Genomic DNA, 15,260 nt, shown 5'->3' on the forward strand with positions numbered 1-15,260 from the left:
GACTTTTCATTAAAGTGGTTAAGAAATACAAGAAAAAAATAGAAGTAGATGAAAAGGCATGGCATCCCCTCTTTCATGCGATATGAATGCAGGTCTACAAATAATCCCTCCTCTTTTTCCTTCTGTCATAATAATGATACTTACTAGCTATCATCTTTATGGTGTTTCCTTTGACTGAATGATAAAATGTATTTTCCTTAATTTAATACCTTAAAAAAGAAAAAAATCTCAGAATCCTGCTAGAGAGATGCTGCTGAGAAATTTGGCTATTTCATGTATTTTTTTCAGCTCTGAAGGAGCTGAATGAAGGCATTTGTAGGATAATTTGTAGTCTTTACACTAGAAAAATATTTATTTATTTTGTTTTGTTTTGTTTTGTTTTATTTTATTTTATTAGGAATTTCTTCTCCTTTAACATAGTATTCAATTTATTGTTACATATCTAGAACTTATCATGACAATATAGCTAATTGCAAAGGGTTGATGTGCCAGCATGGAAATAAAACATAGAAAAGACAATTAATTATAAAATACCCCGGGCTCTTCCTTTACTCCAAAAATAAAAGGTGGGAAGTGCTAGCCTCAAATTAACATTGCAATAATTGGGTTTTATCAAATCTCTCCTTAGAAAAGATTGTACTAGGAGCTACACTGTGTTTACACAGGACTATATGGAAAGCAGAGAGAAGGGATAGCTCTTTTCTATTCCTTTGTGCATGCGTGAGCTTAGGTCACATGATTTCAGACCCTTCTGATTATTCTGAAACTCTGCAAAATCCTGTACCCGACGCTTTTCTTCAGTCAAATGGAAGAAGGAAAGTGATTAGTCGACAAGAGCCTGGGGAAGTGTAAGTGCATACTATAATCTTTGGGAGATATTTTCAGGGCTACACTGCCTATAAATATTTAACAACAACAACCAAAATAACGCAGGATTCTGAGAAATAATTTTGGACCCAGTTTAACCCATCTTCTGATCTGACAAGCTGCTTTCTAATTAAATTGATTTGCACTCAGTTTCTACACTTTCTTTTGGTCTAAATATAGGCAGTACCAACTACTCTTCATTTATTATTTATGTATTCCAGGGGCCAAATTTTAAAAAAACAGTTCTAGTCCATTTGAAGTCTTTAAAACATGACTTTACTAAGGAATTCAGAGACAGAAGCCATAAAGCACAAGATAGTCTTGTCTACAAATAGTTAAGTTTATGAGGATTGCATTAGAAGCATGCAGTTTAATAGTGACTCAGTTCAACAGCATTTGTACCACATTCCGTTGGTGATTTTCAAAATTTTGCACAAGTATTACTGGAATCAATAGATTACAGGGCCTTTGGTGTTTCTACTGCAATATTTGCATTTGTTATATCTTAATAGCTTGCCTTAAAAACAGCAAACTTGTAAGTAAGAATTAATTTGGGATGAGCAACATCGCATACTTCTGCTATTAAATTAAATATTATACCTTTGAAAAAGCTAGCATTCAGTTCTATAAGTCTATTTTATTTCTGAATGATTTACAATGATATAAATTCAGTGATTCACATTTTGCAATGAACAATCTGAGTAGACCTAATAATATGGTATGTGAAAAAAAGTCATTTTTAATGTTGTTTTTAATGATTCAACTAGTTATAAAAAGAACAAAAGAAGGATCACAACAATATTATTTCCTAAAGTTTTATTTGTTCCTATGTTTGTTTCTGAGACATGCTGAATTGGAAGTCACAGCAATGGGAAATCTACCCAGAAGTCCCTGAAGTGTCCAAAAATTTTGTGGTCTAATCAGTGGATGACACAGTTACCATGCAAACAGATTAAAAAAAAAAAAAAAAAAAAAAAAAGGGGAGAGAGAGAGAGAGAGAGAGAGAGAGAGAGAGAGAGAGAGAGAGAGAATAGACACAGCATACAGATTACACACTCAAAACTGCTGTTTTCCTTGCAGAAATGAAAAATGTCACCATGTAAATGTAAAAGGTTTTGTAAATTATTGCCAATTTTCACCATCATGAATGCAAGATGAGTCAAGCCATTTCAAGAGGTGTTGCGGGAAGGTCATGTCCTTTGTGTACTTTTTAGAAAACAGAGTATTTCACTGAAGAGAATTCGCTGTTCAGGGGGAAAAAATTAAATGTGAACAGAAACTTGAAGGCGTGCTGACCATGTGCATGAATGCATGTGGAAAATAAATACAGTATAAATAAGAATTAAGTAATAAAGCATAAATTAAAAAAAAATAAAAACATAAATAAATGAGTAAAATTCTGTCAGATTCATAGAAAGCACACACAACATTAATTTTCATGTGCAGAAATGTGAACTTCAAATATAAATGAAATCACATGCAGTTGAAAAAAAAATCTTACAAGTCTGTGCATGGGGAATGACTTGAGCCTGGGGAAAGGAGCAGGGACACAGACACCAAGATATTTAAAACTCCATCACAAACTCAGAGGGAAAAGATGAGACTATAATTTTCCATTGATTATGGAAGAAAAAGAGAAGTCAAGTGTGGAAATATCTGACTTGGTCTTTCCCCTCTTCCCTGGGTTCCAAGTGTTTTATTTTCTCAATTGACTCCATGAACTATCTCCATGATAAACTAGGACTGGAGGGCCTACAGAACATAAACTATACATTATTTGCCGATCTCTCTCGAGTTGCAGTTTGCAGGAATGAGAACTTCTGCTAAAAGAATAATTTTAATACCTTCAGTCTAGTTACACAGATTATGAAGACCTTAATACTTTTCTATGATCAACAAAATCAATGAGGGATGCAACAATTTCTATTTGCAGTAACTTACATATGAAAATTTAAAATACAAATGAAAATTTGTATAAAATTATGTCTGAAGCATCTGTATAAAGCTAAAATAACAAGTCCCAGAAGTACTGAAGTTATATATAGAGAAGTTATAAGTATGCCACTGAAAAGTTGTCCTCAATAGCAAAACTAGCCACTTCCCTAAGAAGTCGTATTTTTAAGAATATAGAACAAACAGGATATCATTGCATTACACCAGGAGATGGATGTGAGCTTTTCAAAAGCCATCTGGACATGGTCTTGGGCAATCAGTTCTAGGTGTCCCTGCTTGAGCAGAAATTTTGGAGGAGAGGACCCCCAGAGATCCCTTGCAAACTCAACTACTCTGTGATTCTGTGAAATGTAGCTTTGATAAAAGATTTTCTTTGTGATATTAAGTGAAGTAAACCAGAAGCATTTATCAGTTTCTTAGCTCTGTGCCTGTGTTCTTTTATATTTATGACATACTCAAACATTATAGCATTCTTACCTCTAAGGTACAAATAAATTAATGACAATGCATCCCAGATGCACAGAGTTTAAATACACTCCCCACATTTACTGAAAACAAGTGCTATATTAATAAACTTTGAGTAGACTTAGAACTTTTTAAGGTAGAAAAGTGTGAAAACCTTGGTTTTGCCCCTTGCAAACCTGTATCAGTCATACAAACGGCCTACAAATACAGCCTCCTTGGGAAATATTTGTCTAACACTACACAGCACCATACAGCTGAATGAAGGAGTCTAACAAATATTACATGCAGTCCTACAACGTGTATAATTTTCAGGAAGGCGGGCAAGAGTTTAGTGAAAGATAAAGAAAAGTCTAGGGTCATAACAAAAAGTGTGCAGCCCTGAAAACCCAGTCCATGCATTTCCAGAATACCTTGCCTACCAAGCCAAGCTCTAATGGAAATTCTGAAAATAATACCTGTCAGTGTTTTTGCCACTAGCTTTTTTATCATGGGTGAGGTATGAATTAGCTGTTAGGTATATCTAGCTGTAATGACATCTTAAATCAGGGTAATCTTTGTTTAAGTTATACAAACAGAAATAACTTCAGACCTTGGAGTGGTCAGAATTCCTGCAAAACTTCATAATGCATCCAGAGGAGACAATTAGAAGCTTCAGCTGCTTCAGTCCTATGTATTCCATATATTTCTAATCCCTCCAGTAAATAAGAGGAGCTGACTTCTTTTTGGTTTTCCATGCAGATTTCTTTCCCACAATTTGATTCACAAGGTTACAGTGACTACAGGGGCAACAAGTTCTGTTCTTTATATTTGTAGAAGATTCTTTTACAATGCGGCAAATGGTCTTGAGCACTATAATGTCAATGCTGAAGCTTGAACATAATGTCTTTACTTCAGTTACACCTGTCCAACAAAATCCTGCTGGAAACTCCCCTTTTCCAACTGAGAGTTTATTCACAACAGCTACTGGAAGCTGTGTTTTGGCAATTCTTTAATATAATGCTCAGTCAGCTATCGTGCGTCAACACATACTTCTGAGGTAACTATAAAAACACGGTTCTTTCATCAAATATGTTAGCTACACATTCTTACATTTCAGCAACAATAAATTAACCGCTCAAGCATTGAAATTCTCAAATTAGTTTCAATACATGGTTTGACCTGCATAAAAATAAATAATTTGAATCTATATTTTCTGCATGTTCAGCTAATGAAGACAAATGTATTAATTTGTTTTAGTTACAGAAGAACTGAAGCCCAGCACTTTTATGCATGTATAAGTGATGAATATTACAGTTCAAATTATATGAAGGATTGCAGATTAAGTGCAGGCAAGCAGAATAAAAAGGCCTCCTGTGTTGGTACATGGTACTATTTATCTGTCTCCTATAGAGACAGATCTGTATAAAACTCAAGTCACAAAGGACTGGTAAAAAAAAATGTTCATATTACAAAATTTCTACAGTCTGAAGGTAATAAGAAACTACAAGAGAACTAGGGGATTTTAACAATAAAACCAAATGAATGCAAAAATTGCACAGTATTCATTACATCCATTATTTGAAATTTACCTAAGAATGTATGATATATACATAGACACATATGCACACTTTCTAAGTAGACAGCATGTCAATTGTAAGATGCATCTGTACTTATAACAGCATCTGTACTCCAGCATCTGCACTTTATAACATGTAGTAGACAAGGATAGCTTAGCTCAGATATCCTCCGATATCCTTTATATAAGATAAACAGGAAATATTTGCAAAGTCTGAAATCTCAACAATGATTAAATTGAAAGCCACTAACTGTAGTTTTTAGTACTTTACAGAGGAAGTCCAGGAATATATTTTCACCAAAGCAAATTAGCAAATCTTAAGCATCTCAGCTTTTCAGTATTTCAAATATGAAGAATTTGGTTCCAGTTACGTTAACCGAGTGTATTATTAACAATCTTGGGGACTAAATTTACATCATTAAAAAATTGTTATTCCTTACAATTTTGGAACTGTCTGCTTTTTGAAAGGTTCCCAGGTTATTCATGCCCGTTGCTTTGTTTTTATTAAATAAATACATTTTTAAAAAGATGTGTTAAAAGTATAGACCTGTTTACCCATGAATGTCAGATACAATTGAGTTACTGCAGGAGTAGAAGCAAAGCAAGAACTCTCAAACTGCATCTAAGAAACTTAGGACATTCCTTTTGTTTTCTCGTACTTCTTCAAGAAAATAAGGTAACATGCACTTTTGAATTTAGAAAATTATGCAATATTTAAATCAACTAATGGAAACAAAAACCTTTGTTGTTTCTCCTGACTAAAAAAAAAAAAAAAAAAATGTTTAAAATTTTGTTCTGCATTGATCACTGACTATCAAATGCATAAATGAATTGAAGAGAATGTGGCAGTAATGTGATCAGCTACAGACACTGTGGTCATTGTCATTGTTCTCTAATCTTGCCTGAGATTTAAGGACAATTGTTTTAAAAACATGCCCCTTAAAAACACATCCTTTTCAGTTTGGTGGTGGTGTGAAAAGAGAATGATGCTGGGACACAGAAAGTAGCCCTAGCTACAGTAAGTACCTATCTTGAAAAATGTCAATTGATTCTTAGTCTAGACCTCCAGGAGTGACACAAAATGAAAAGACAAAAAGAGGAAAACATTGAAGCACCAGTGTGAAAGGGCCATGAAAATCACACTGCTCAAGTTCTGCATTTTGAGATAGGACAAATGGGAGGCACGAATTTCTTTTATTTCTTTTATATTTTTTTTAACATGGAAAAATTCATTTTGACAGACTTATTTTTTTTCTCTCTTTCTTTTTTTTTTTCCCTCACTTCTCAATTCTGTCTTTTAAAAGCTAGACAAAACAAAGGAGACAACATCCTACACATCTGTTGGATGCTGAGATGTTATTCTTACATTTACTCCAATTTTATCTACTTTTTATTTTCCAACCAAGCTTTGGAAAGTACATTAATTTTTGGATGATTACAAAAGAAGGCTGCAAACCTATAACTAGAATTATGAATGCAACAAGGGAGCAGGCTGAACAAGTTCCAAAATAATAAAGCCTTGAGATCATCTTTATATCTTTTAAAACTTACTACTGCATACTTAAGAAATTAGAGTAATTTATTTGATTGCATTTAGAATACATTAAGTTTTAGTCTTTACTCATCTTTTAAAAGCTTTTGTTCTTAAGTAATCTATATTTCTCTCTGTGCTGCCATTTAAACTTTATATATTTGGAAACATGCACTTAAAAAATTGCATGTAATGAAATCTTTTGTAAAATACTTGCATTCAGAATATGATAAGTTTAAAAATGTCAAAATTATGAACTTTTTCTGAGAGTATTTTTTTAGATCACTCCCAAGAGACATAAGTAATATAAATCAGGTGTCCTATATATATTGTTATTGAATACAACATGATAATTGTGTTACATGTTCACTGATTGCACTGTTTGTTTAAAGTCCACTTGAATCCAGCAACCTCTTACTGGTGTAGAAGAAATGTTTCATACCACATTTATTAGTGGCTTATATAAACATAAGTAATTTATGAAGTCATATTGCTAGAAAAGATATGAAGTAGCAGATCATGAATTATTGCCTGAAACCCCTTTTTTCTGCAATGAACTCTTTAATTTAAAGGAGTGAAATGTGAAATACTCTTTCTAGATTCTATGTCTGATGAAATTATATGAATACTGTCCTCAAAATGTGCTTACTCTAAACATTATAATTACATGCCACAAAGCTAGCTGAAATTAAAAAAAAAAAGCCAACCCCTCTCTTGGCTCTGATTTGCCAAAAATAAAATATTTATTTTAATGCTTAATTAAAAAATGCTGAATTGAATTACACTGTGCAAAAGTAAGTAAGTACACTTCAACATACTGGAGGGAAGGGATGCCATCACGAGAGACCTGGACAGGCTTGAGAGGTGGGAACCTCTTTCAAAAAGTTCAAAAAGGCCAAATGCAAGGTCCTGCATCTGTGCTGGGGCAATCCAAAGCAGAAATACAGCCTGGGTGGAGAATTCATTGTGAGCAACCCTGAGGAAAATGACCTGGGGATCTTACTTGATGAAAAGCTCAACACAAGCTGGCAATATGCTCTTGCAGCCCAGAAAGCCAACCATATCCTGGGCTGCATCAAAAAAAGCATGGCCAGCAGGTCAAGGGAGGTGATTGTCCCCCTCTGCTCTGCTCTTGTGAGACCCCACGTGGAGTCCTGCATTCAGCTCTGGGGCCCCCAGCACAAGAAGGTCATGGACCTATTAGAACAAGTCCAGAGGAGGGCCATGAGGATGATCAAAGGGCTGGAGCACCTCTCCTATGAAGAGAGGCTGAGGGAGTTGGGGTTGTTCAGCCTGAAGAAGAGAAGGATCTGGAGAAACCTCACTGAAGCCTTCCAATACCTAAAGACAGATTATAAAAAAGATGGAGAGCGACTTTTTACTCAGGCAGATAGTTATAGGAGAAGGGGGAATGCTTTTAAACTAAAAGAGGGGAGATTTGAATTCAATGTTAGGAACAAATTCTTCGCTCAGTGGGTGGTGAGGCACAGGAACAGATTGCCCTGAGAAGTTGTGAATGCCCCATCCCTGGAGGTGTTCAAGGCCAGGTTGGATGGGACTCTGGGCAACCTGCTGTAGTGGAAGGTGTCCCTGCCTATGGACCAAATTTGGAGCATCTTTCAAAATAATAATAATTAAAAAAAAAATACTGTGTTTTTTTTTCTCTAAGAAATAAAAATGATTGTAAACAAAGTTTATTTGACATTTTGTTACGTATTGGGCTTATGTGACAAGATTTTGGTTGGTTGTGGTTGAGGATGTAGGGGTGACCTCTGTGAGGAGTCCAGAAGTTGCCCCATGTTAGGTAAGAGCCAGTTCCAGCTGGCTCCAAAAAGGACCTATCGTTGGCCAAAGCTGAGCCAGTGAACAATGTGAGAACATTTTTAAGAAGGGGAAATAACACCATGCAACAGCATCTGGGAGAGGGGAGTATGAAATGATCTTGCAGACACCTTGGTCAGTGAAGAAGGGGGAAGAGGTGCTACAGGCACCGGAGCAGAAGTTCCTTTACAGCCCATGGAAAGGACCTCAGTGGAACAGGCTGTCCCTTTACAGCTCATGGGAACCCCATATAGGATCAGTTTGAGAAGGACTGCATCCCATGGCAGGGACCCCATGGTGGAGAAGGAGAAGTTTGCATTTTCCAAGCAATTATTCTATCATAAACTACTCTTTTGTCTTTTTTTTCTGTTAGGAAAGTTTATCATCTCTCCTGCTTGAAGCTTTCATGTCCTTAAGCATCTTCCATAATCTTGAAATAATATATATCTCTGTAGATTTAGCTATGCCAAAAGATCCTTTAACAATTCTGAAATTCATTTTTTCCTGTAGAAATGAGATTAACATACTAACTAATTAACATTATACGCAGCTTTGTAAGATTTTTTACCTTCAAAAGAGCAATATATTTCACAAAAACTGAAAGGCACTGTAGAAATACTTCTTCATAAGGTTTCCCTTGAAATATGTGTGAAGTATGCCTTCTTTTAGCAGAGGCAACCCAATCTCCTTCCTCTGAGACCATATAGTTAACATACAGAATACAAAATTTCTGTAAATATTAGCTCTTGCCTCTGGATAGCATTTTATCGGTAATGCCCAAACAAAGGAATAATCTCTTATTCTTAGCTGTGCTGTGAAAGTTCCAGATGCTGTTTTGTTTTATTTTAATTTATTTTATGAAAATCTTAATTTATATTTTATTTCGTTCTATTTCCTTTTATGAAGGCCTTAACTGTTTTACTGAGCTTATTTTAATTTCTTTCACTAAGTTTACCACTGCTTCAAGTCTTCTTTTACCTCCTTCGGTAATCTATGATTCCTGCAGGTATGTCCTCTACTTGTTTTGTTTTTATTCAAGAAAATTGTCAGCTGACAGATCCTTTTGTACAACACCACTATTTCTCTTGACCAAGATATTTTTTTTATTACTTGAAATCTTGCAGATGTTTAAGAGATGAATAATGTCTTTGATATGAGCCAAAGTTAATGAGGAAATAATGTACATGTAGTGTCTGTTCTCCCTGAATAAAGTAGGATACAAAGCCCAAAAGACAGTCTACCTACTGTTTTATCTGTTTGTATCCAATATTTCTTCCTCTGAAACTTAACTGGTCTTTCTAGAATTCTGGTTATGGCTTTATCTTTGCTTTTCATCTGTTTTCTCTGGTATTTATGCTGCTTCTCTGATTTATGCATAAGCAAAAGCATTTAAAAATAGCCTGGTCTTTCATTTTCCTATCACTTGGGAACTTCCATGGACACTTCCATTACTTGGGCATGCTTCAGATACTTCCAAAGCTTTCAAGCAGCCTATTCAAGGATTTTAAACTTAGTGAAATTTAATTTTCCTCATACTAAGTCTAATTGGAAGATATTTTTCATTTTCAAAATAAAATGGAAACATTCTATATTTCAGAAAATATTAAATGCCAAAATAACAACGGGACTGAAGTCTAGTCCTGTCTGGCACTTACATGGCTATAGCACATATTCAGCAATATAAGAAGCCATAATAGAGCAAGATGGAAAAAAAAAAGGTATATCCATTAAAAATACTTTCCTAACAACTAACTGTTCAAAGACAGAATGGACAGAATCATAATTTCTTCAGGAGATGTCCACTTCATAACTAGCTATACTGAAATCACTAAAAGTATAAAGATGCTGTTAAGGTTGCAGTAAATATCTACAACATACAGGGAGACCTATCTTTGGTATTACTAGATAGCTCTTTATGCAAGATATTCCAGTAATTAATGTTTATTTCTTAACCTTCATTATCATGTTCTTAATTTAAAGTATTAGACTCCACTTCACCTACACAATGGTTTATTGTATACTATTAACACAGTTAATATCAATAACAAGTGTGAGACATATTTGAGAGAAAACATAAACATATTCATACCAACAACAAAGCAATAAATTCTCCTTAAAAATAAATTTAAAACAAGACAAATATTGGCCCTGCAAAAAAGTCAGTGGAAGAATATTACAATATTAAGTAGGATCACTGAGCAATACTGACAGACCCTTTGTCAGTACTCTTATAATTAACACAGTTTAGTATTTTCTATTCCTATCTTTTCCAAAATCTAAAGCCAGATCCTCAACACATGTCCTTCAACAATCACTGCAGACAATAGGAACCCAGAACCTCAGTACATGTTGAATTCCAGCCTGTGGATTCTAGAAACCAAACAAGTGTCTGCTGTTGGCTTCTAATCTTGCAGCCAAATTCTTTTATGCAGACAAGAACACCTGACCTAGAAAACATTTACAGTATTGGAATTGCTCTACAAAAGCATATTCCATACAGTTAATTCAGTAGTTCTTTTGTCTGTGGATTATATATGACATACTATGGAATCTTTCCTCTTATTTTAAGAACTTAAGTGTTTAGCTCTCTCTCTATAGAAATGTTGTATTATCTGCATTTATTTCTGCAAGCTTTATATTAATAGCACTTCATTCTCTAAAGAGAGAGATCAAGGTTAAAAAAAAAAAAAAGGATGTGGAAAGTAATTTTGTTGTTGTAGAGCAACATGCAAGAGAAACAAGGCATGATGTACGAGAAACATCATATGAAAACATCCAATTTCATCTAAGGTAACTATTTTTTTTTTTCTGTATAGAAAATGAAATACAATTCATAATTATTGATAAAAGATGTAGTATCTTTCCTTAGGTAGGAAAAAGAGAATGAGAGAATGCTAGTAATATAGAGAAAGCAATAGTATATTGGAGCTTTTCTATACTACTAGAGCAACTAAGATTAATGAACAGAGAACAAATGGTTGACGTATCACCTACCCATGGGAGTTCCAACACCGTAACCTTTTGAGTCTATCAGGCCTCCAATCTGTGTTAGGTTACAGTTCCGCTGTGTGACAAACTCAATGGTTGTTGACTCCATTAAAAATGCATAATCAGAGGTAAGCACACGCTGGATACCTTCTTCGTTGCTTTTAACAAGTACTGACTGCCTCCTGCTACTCATGAAGGCCCACATCTTGTCATAAGTGGAGATTTTGGATTTCTGAAAGACAAATATTAGACACAACAGTAATAAGAATAAAACACTTTTAAGAATGAATGCAAATTCTTAATTTACAAATTGCTCATCACATTTTACTACTTATCAGGTTTTACCATGGGATGCCTCTAAGAGTGTCTGTATCTTTCATCTCATCTGTGGAAAACAAAGCAGCTGGACAGATTCTCAAGAAAATGTTTATCTGTTTATCGTTGTTTATATGTTATTATTTGTCTAGGATGAAGGGCTACAAGTGTTTGAAGTCAGTGGAAAACTATTAAGGATTTAACTATAGCCAAGTTCATCAACAACGTTGGTGAGTTTTATAGGATCTGTTGGATTCTGGCACATTTAAAATTATCATGCTTATTTCAATCATTCTGCTACTCCTGAGCATTTCTAAAAACCTAATGCACAGTGTAGCAACTTGAAGTAATCAAAGCACTTACAGATGGCAGATTATGGAAAAAACAATTATGAGGGAGAGGGCAATAACCATTTTATCCGTCACACAGCGCAAAAATACTCGGAGAAGGATTTTAGCTAAAAGATAGTTTCGCACTGGTCTTATTAATATTAGTTTGTCATTGATAAATTGACAGCTAGAAGTCCTAAAGGTGAGTACATGTCTTCTACTTTAATATTTCCTGAATGCAAAGCACTATTGTGTTATAGAAAAGAGAGAGGACTGGGACAAAGGAGACAATACTTTGGCAAAAGTATTGGTATCCAGCTATAGAGGAATCACTGCCTTTCTCTACACATAACTTTTAAAACAAACAAACAAACAAACAAACAACAACAACAACAACAAGACTTCCCTCATCTTTGTAAAAAACTATGTGTAAGAGATGATAACTACTGGATAAAGTGAAGGCATTGACTGACCATTTCATATTACATTTGTCCCCATCTGCTTAACAAAGTTTCAAACTCAGATGTATCAGAACATGTTCAGCCATGTTAATTCTTGCCCAGTAAATAAAATGTGGAGATACAGCCTGAGGACTGGTACAATTGGACTTCTTAAGGCATCTTTCATCTTTTAATGTCAGCCTTAAATATAATTTTGCTATCAGCTCCGGTGGAGATACTTAACCAAGATTGGCACTACAAATCTTTCTGAAGTTCAGCTCATCGGCAGCCATAAATTCTGCCCAAATGAGAATTAGCAGTGTATGTAGAATAAAAAGAGCATTTATTAGAAAAACGGATGACTTTGTCCCCCTGCTGAGATACAGTCCAAGACTTATTTCAGTTTGCCAGAGGACTTAGCAAATCAAGAATTTTAATGAACTCTAGTGTCAATGCTAACAAAACTGAAGACTTCTAGGACTCTGCATTAACTCATTGACCCTGTACAGAACAAGATAAGCAACTGATTGAAAAAGATTTTAGTAACAACAAAAGAGGAGATCATCTTACTTCAAAATATACTGTGAATGCACAGAATTAAGAAGAACAAATAGGCATGGTCTCTTTTCATTGGGTTTGTTTTGACAAATAATTCTTTGAAGCACTTAATACTGTACTGCAGCATAAAATAATTCAAGCAATACACATCAGCCCTGCAGGAATCTAAATCACTATGTAATGCAGAAAAGATGGAAAATGAATGTTTTCCAATATTTGTAAAATTTTGCCAAGAGCCCGTATTATCATTTAATTCTTTTGCCATACAATCTTTACCCCAGTACACAAAACAAAAATTTTAACCACTGTAAATAATCTGAGCAGTATAAAAAAATGGCAGACAAAACAATCTGGGTAAACTGTGAGATACATTGCTGATGCATGTTGGAAAAAAAAAAAAAAAGGAAAAGAATGAACATACAGAAGTATTTCTACACTTATGTTGCAAAAAGATTATTTCTACATTTATGTTGCAAAAAAGATTGCCAGATTAAAAACATGTTAGCAAGGGGAAAGATTGCTCTCTACTGAAGCATTACAGCATGACAGCGCTGTAAGACAATACCCTCTAAAGGACAGAACGTGCTCATATTATGATGACTGATTTAATCAGCTAGAATGATGCCTCAGCTTCTACTGAAAAAGGAGCAAAAGTCACAAACAAAATAAGAGAAAAATTCTGCATAGTATAGCATAGCTACTGTAATATTAAAAAAAAATAGTGTATTAACATGATATACTGATACTCTAGGTAACACAAAGATTAAAAAAAAAGTGCACATGGATCTCCACTGTGAAGCTATCAAGGGTGATAGAAAGTGCACAGTAATCTCTGTTTTGTCATATAAGCAAAATGCTACAATATCTTTGCACTGCTTTCTTCCATCCCTAAAAGCTAAAAGGCAGAACAGAAATGATGCTAAGGAAAAGAGCCCATGTATTTGTGACCACTAGATTTTAAGCTGTGGTCAAAAATTCTTACAAAAAAATTATAATAAAGGTTATGAGATTTGTTTTATGCACAAGAGAGAATGCTTATATGAGAAAACAAAACTAAACTTTTGATTCATGAAAATATAAACACAAATGGTTTTCCTCTCTGTTTGGCAAACTACTCAGCAGACTCAGCTGACTAAACTCAAGAAGCCAGAATAATCAAAAGCATCAGGAGCCCATCTGACATTGAAATAAAGAGAATGACACTCTGATACGTACATAATGCTTCTGGTGGTTATGACTGTGTCATTCATAGTGATGGAAGCAGATGCTGCAATTTACATTATGTTTTCATCTTGTTTCATTTTGTGCAAATAAATCTAGTTAATCAAATTATATACTCTATCAAGGAAGTGTATATATATCTGGGTTAGTTCACCATATTGTTTCATCTCACTGGAAATCACTGTCTAGAAATCCAACCTAACTCGAAAGCAACCAGAAATTATGTCTGCATAAGCTCATTTGTGATGACATGATTTATCATGCTTGTATTCCCTCAGTAATGCTGAAGACAATGCAGAACAGTAAGAAAGCTGCCTTGCAACGTTTGAATTTCACTGGAAGAAAAATAAGAGAACTAACTAACATGGAATTTGGACATGAAAAGGATAAACAAATCAAGAAACTCATGTAGCTGGTGCATAAAATAGAAGTTCTCACAGTGACATTCAGAGGATACTGTCAGTGACATACTCAGCATTCATACATTAAAGATTATTGGCAGATAACTGCATGTCAAGGATCACAAAAGGAAGTATGGCAGAAGCTGTAAGTTAGTCTGATGCTATGTATATGTTTGAAGCTAGAAACAAGAGGAATCGTTGTTAGTAATATGTTAATTCTCTGTCCTAAAGTACTGGCTAGGAAAGACAAAGCTCTGAGTAGTGAGACTCTGGAGCACAAAGTTAGAAAAATATCAGGATGTTGGATGAATGCCAAAATAAACAAAGATTAAAGGACAGGGAAGCAGACCTCATGATACAAGACAAGACTGGATAATTGCACAGTAAAATGTGCCAGGCAAATTCTGACAAATTGCTACAAAGGATTGTGCAGAATACACTGTTATTGATACGCTAATGAAGATTTTTTATTTTAATGATAGCATCCAATTTCTTTCGTGGCTTCTAAAAGTATTTGGTTGTCATGGACAATGCCTTAGGTTTCCTTGCACCCGTGCAATATTTTAACTCAAAAGAGGCTCAAAGAAAGATTAAAGCTAATTAAGATTATATTCCGAGGAATAAATAAATAAATCAGAAGACCGGTTCTTATGTATTTTATGAGAGCACTATCCAATACATATGAATTAATCCATGAAAATCCTTATGGAAAGAAAAAAACCTACCACCACCACCAACAAAAATAACAGACTGCTAATTCTACCACACTATTTTCCATTTTTGGCAGTGCCTTTAACAACCATGGTTTTTATTTTT

General features: G+C 34.5%; 1 protein-coding gene across 4 annotated transcripts in view; it reads right to left on the minus strand.

Moving 5' to 3' along the window:
• Positions 1-15,260, minus strand: part of GRIK2 (glutamate ionotropic receptor kainate type subunit 2) — a 413,364-nt gene that overhangs the window by 17,270 nt on the left and 380,834 nt on the right. For all 4 annotated transcript variants that reach the window (XM_048054417.2, XM_048054420.2, XM_048054416.2 and 1 more), the window contains one exon: positions 11,187-11,412. In XM_048054417.2, coding sequence (XP_047910374.1) covers positions 11,187-11,412 — 226 coding nt within the window. The remainder of the gene's footprint in view (positions 1-11,186; positions 11,413-15,260) is intronic.

Source organism: Anser cygnoides, chromosome 3 (assembly GCF_040182565.1).
Source record: "Anser cygnoides isolate HZ-2024a breed goose chromosome 3, Taihu_goose_T2T_genome, whole genome shotgun sequence".
Lineage (NCBI taxonomy): Eukaryota > Metazoa > Chordata > Aves > Anseriformes > Anatidae > Anser > Anser cygnoides.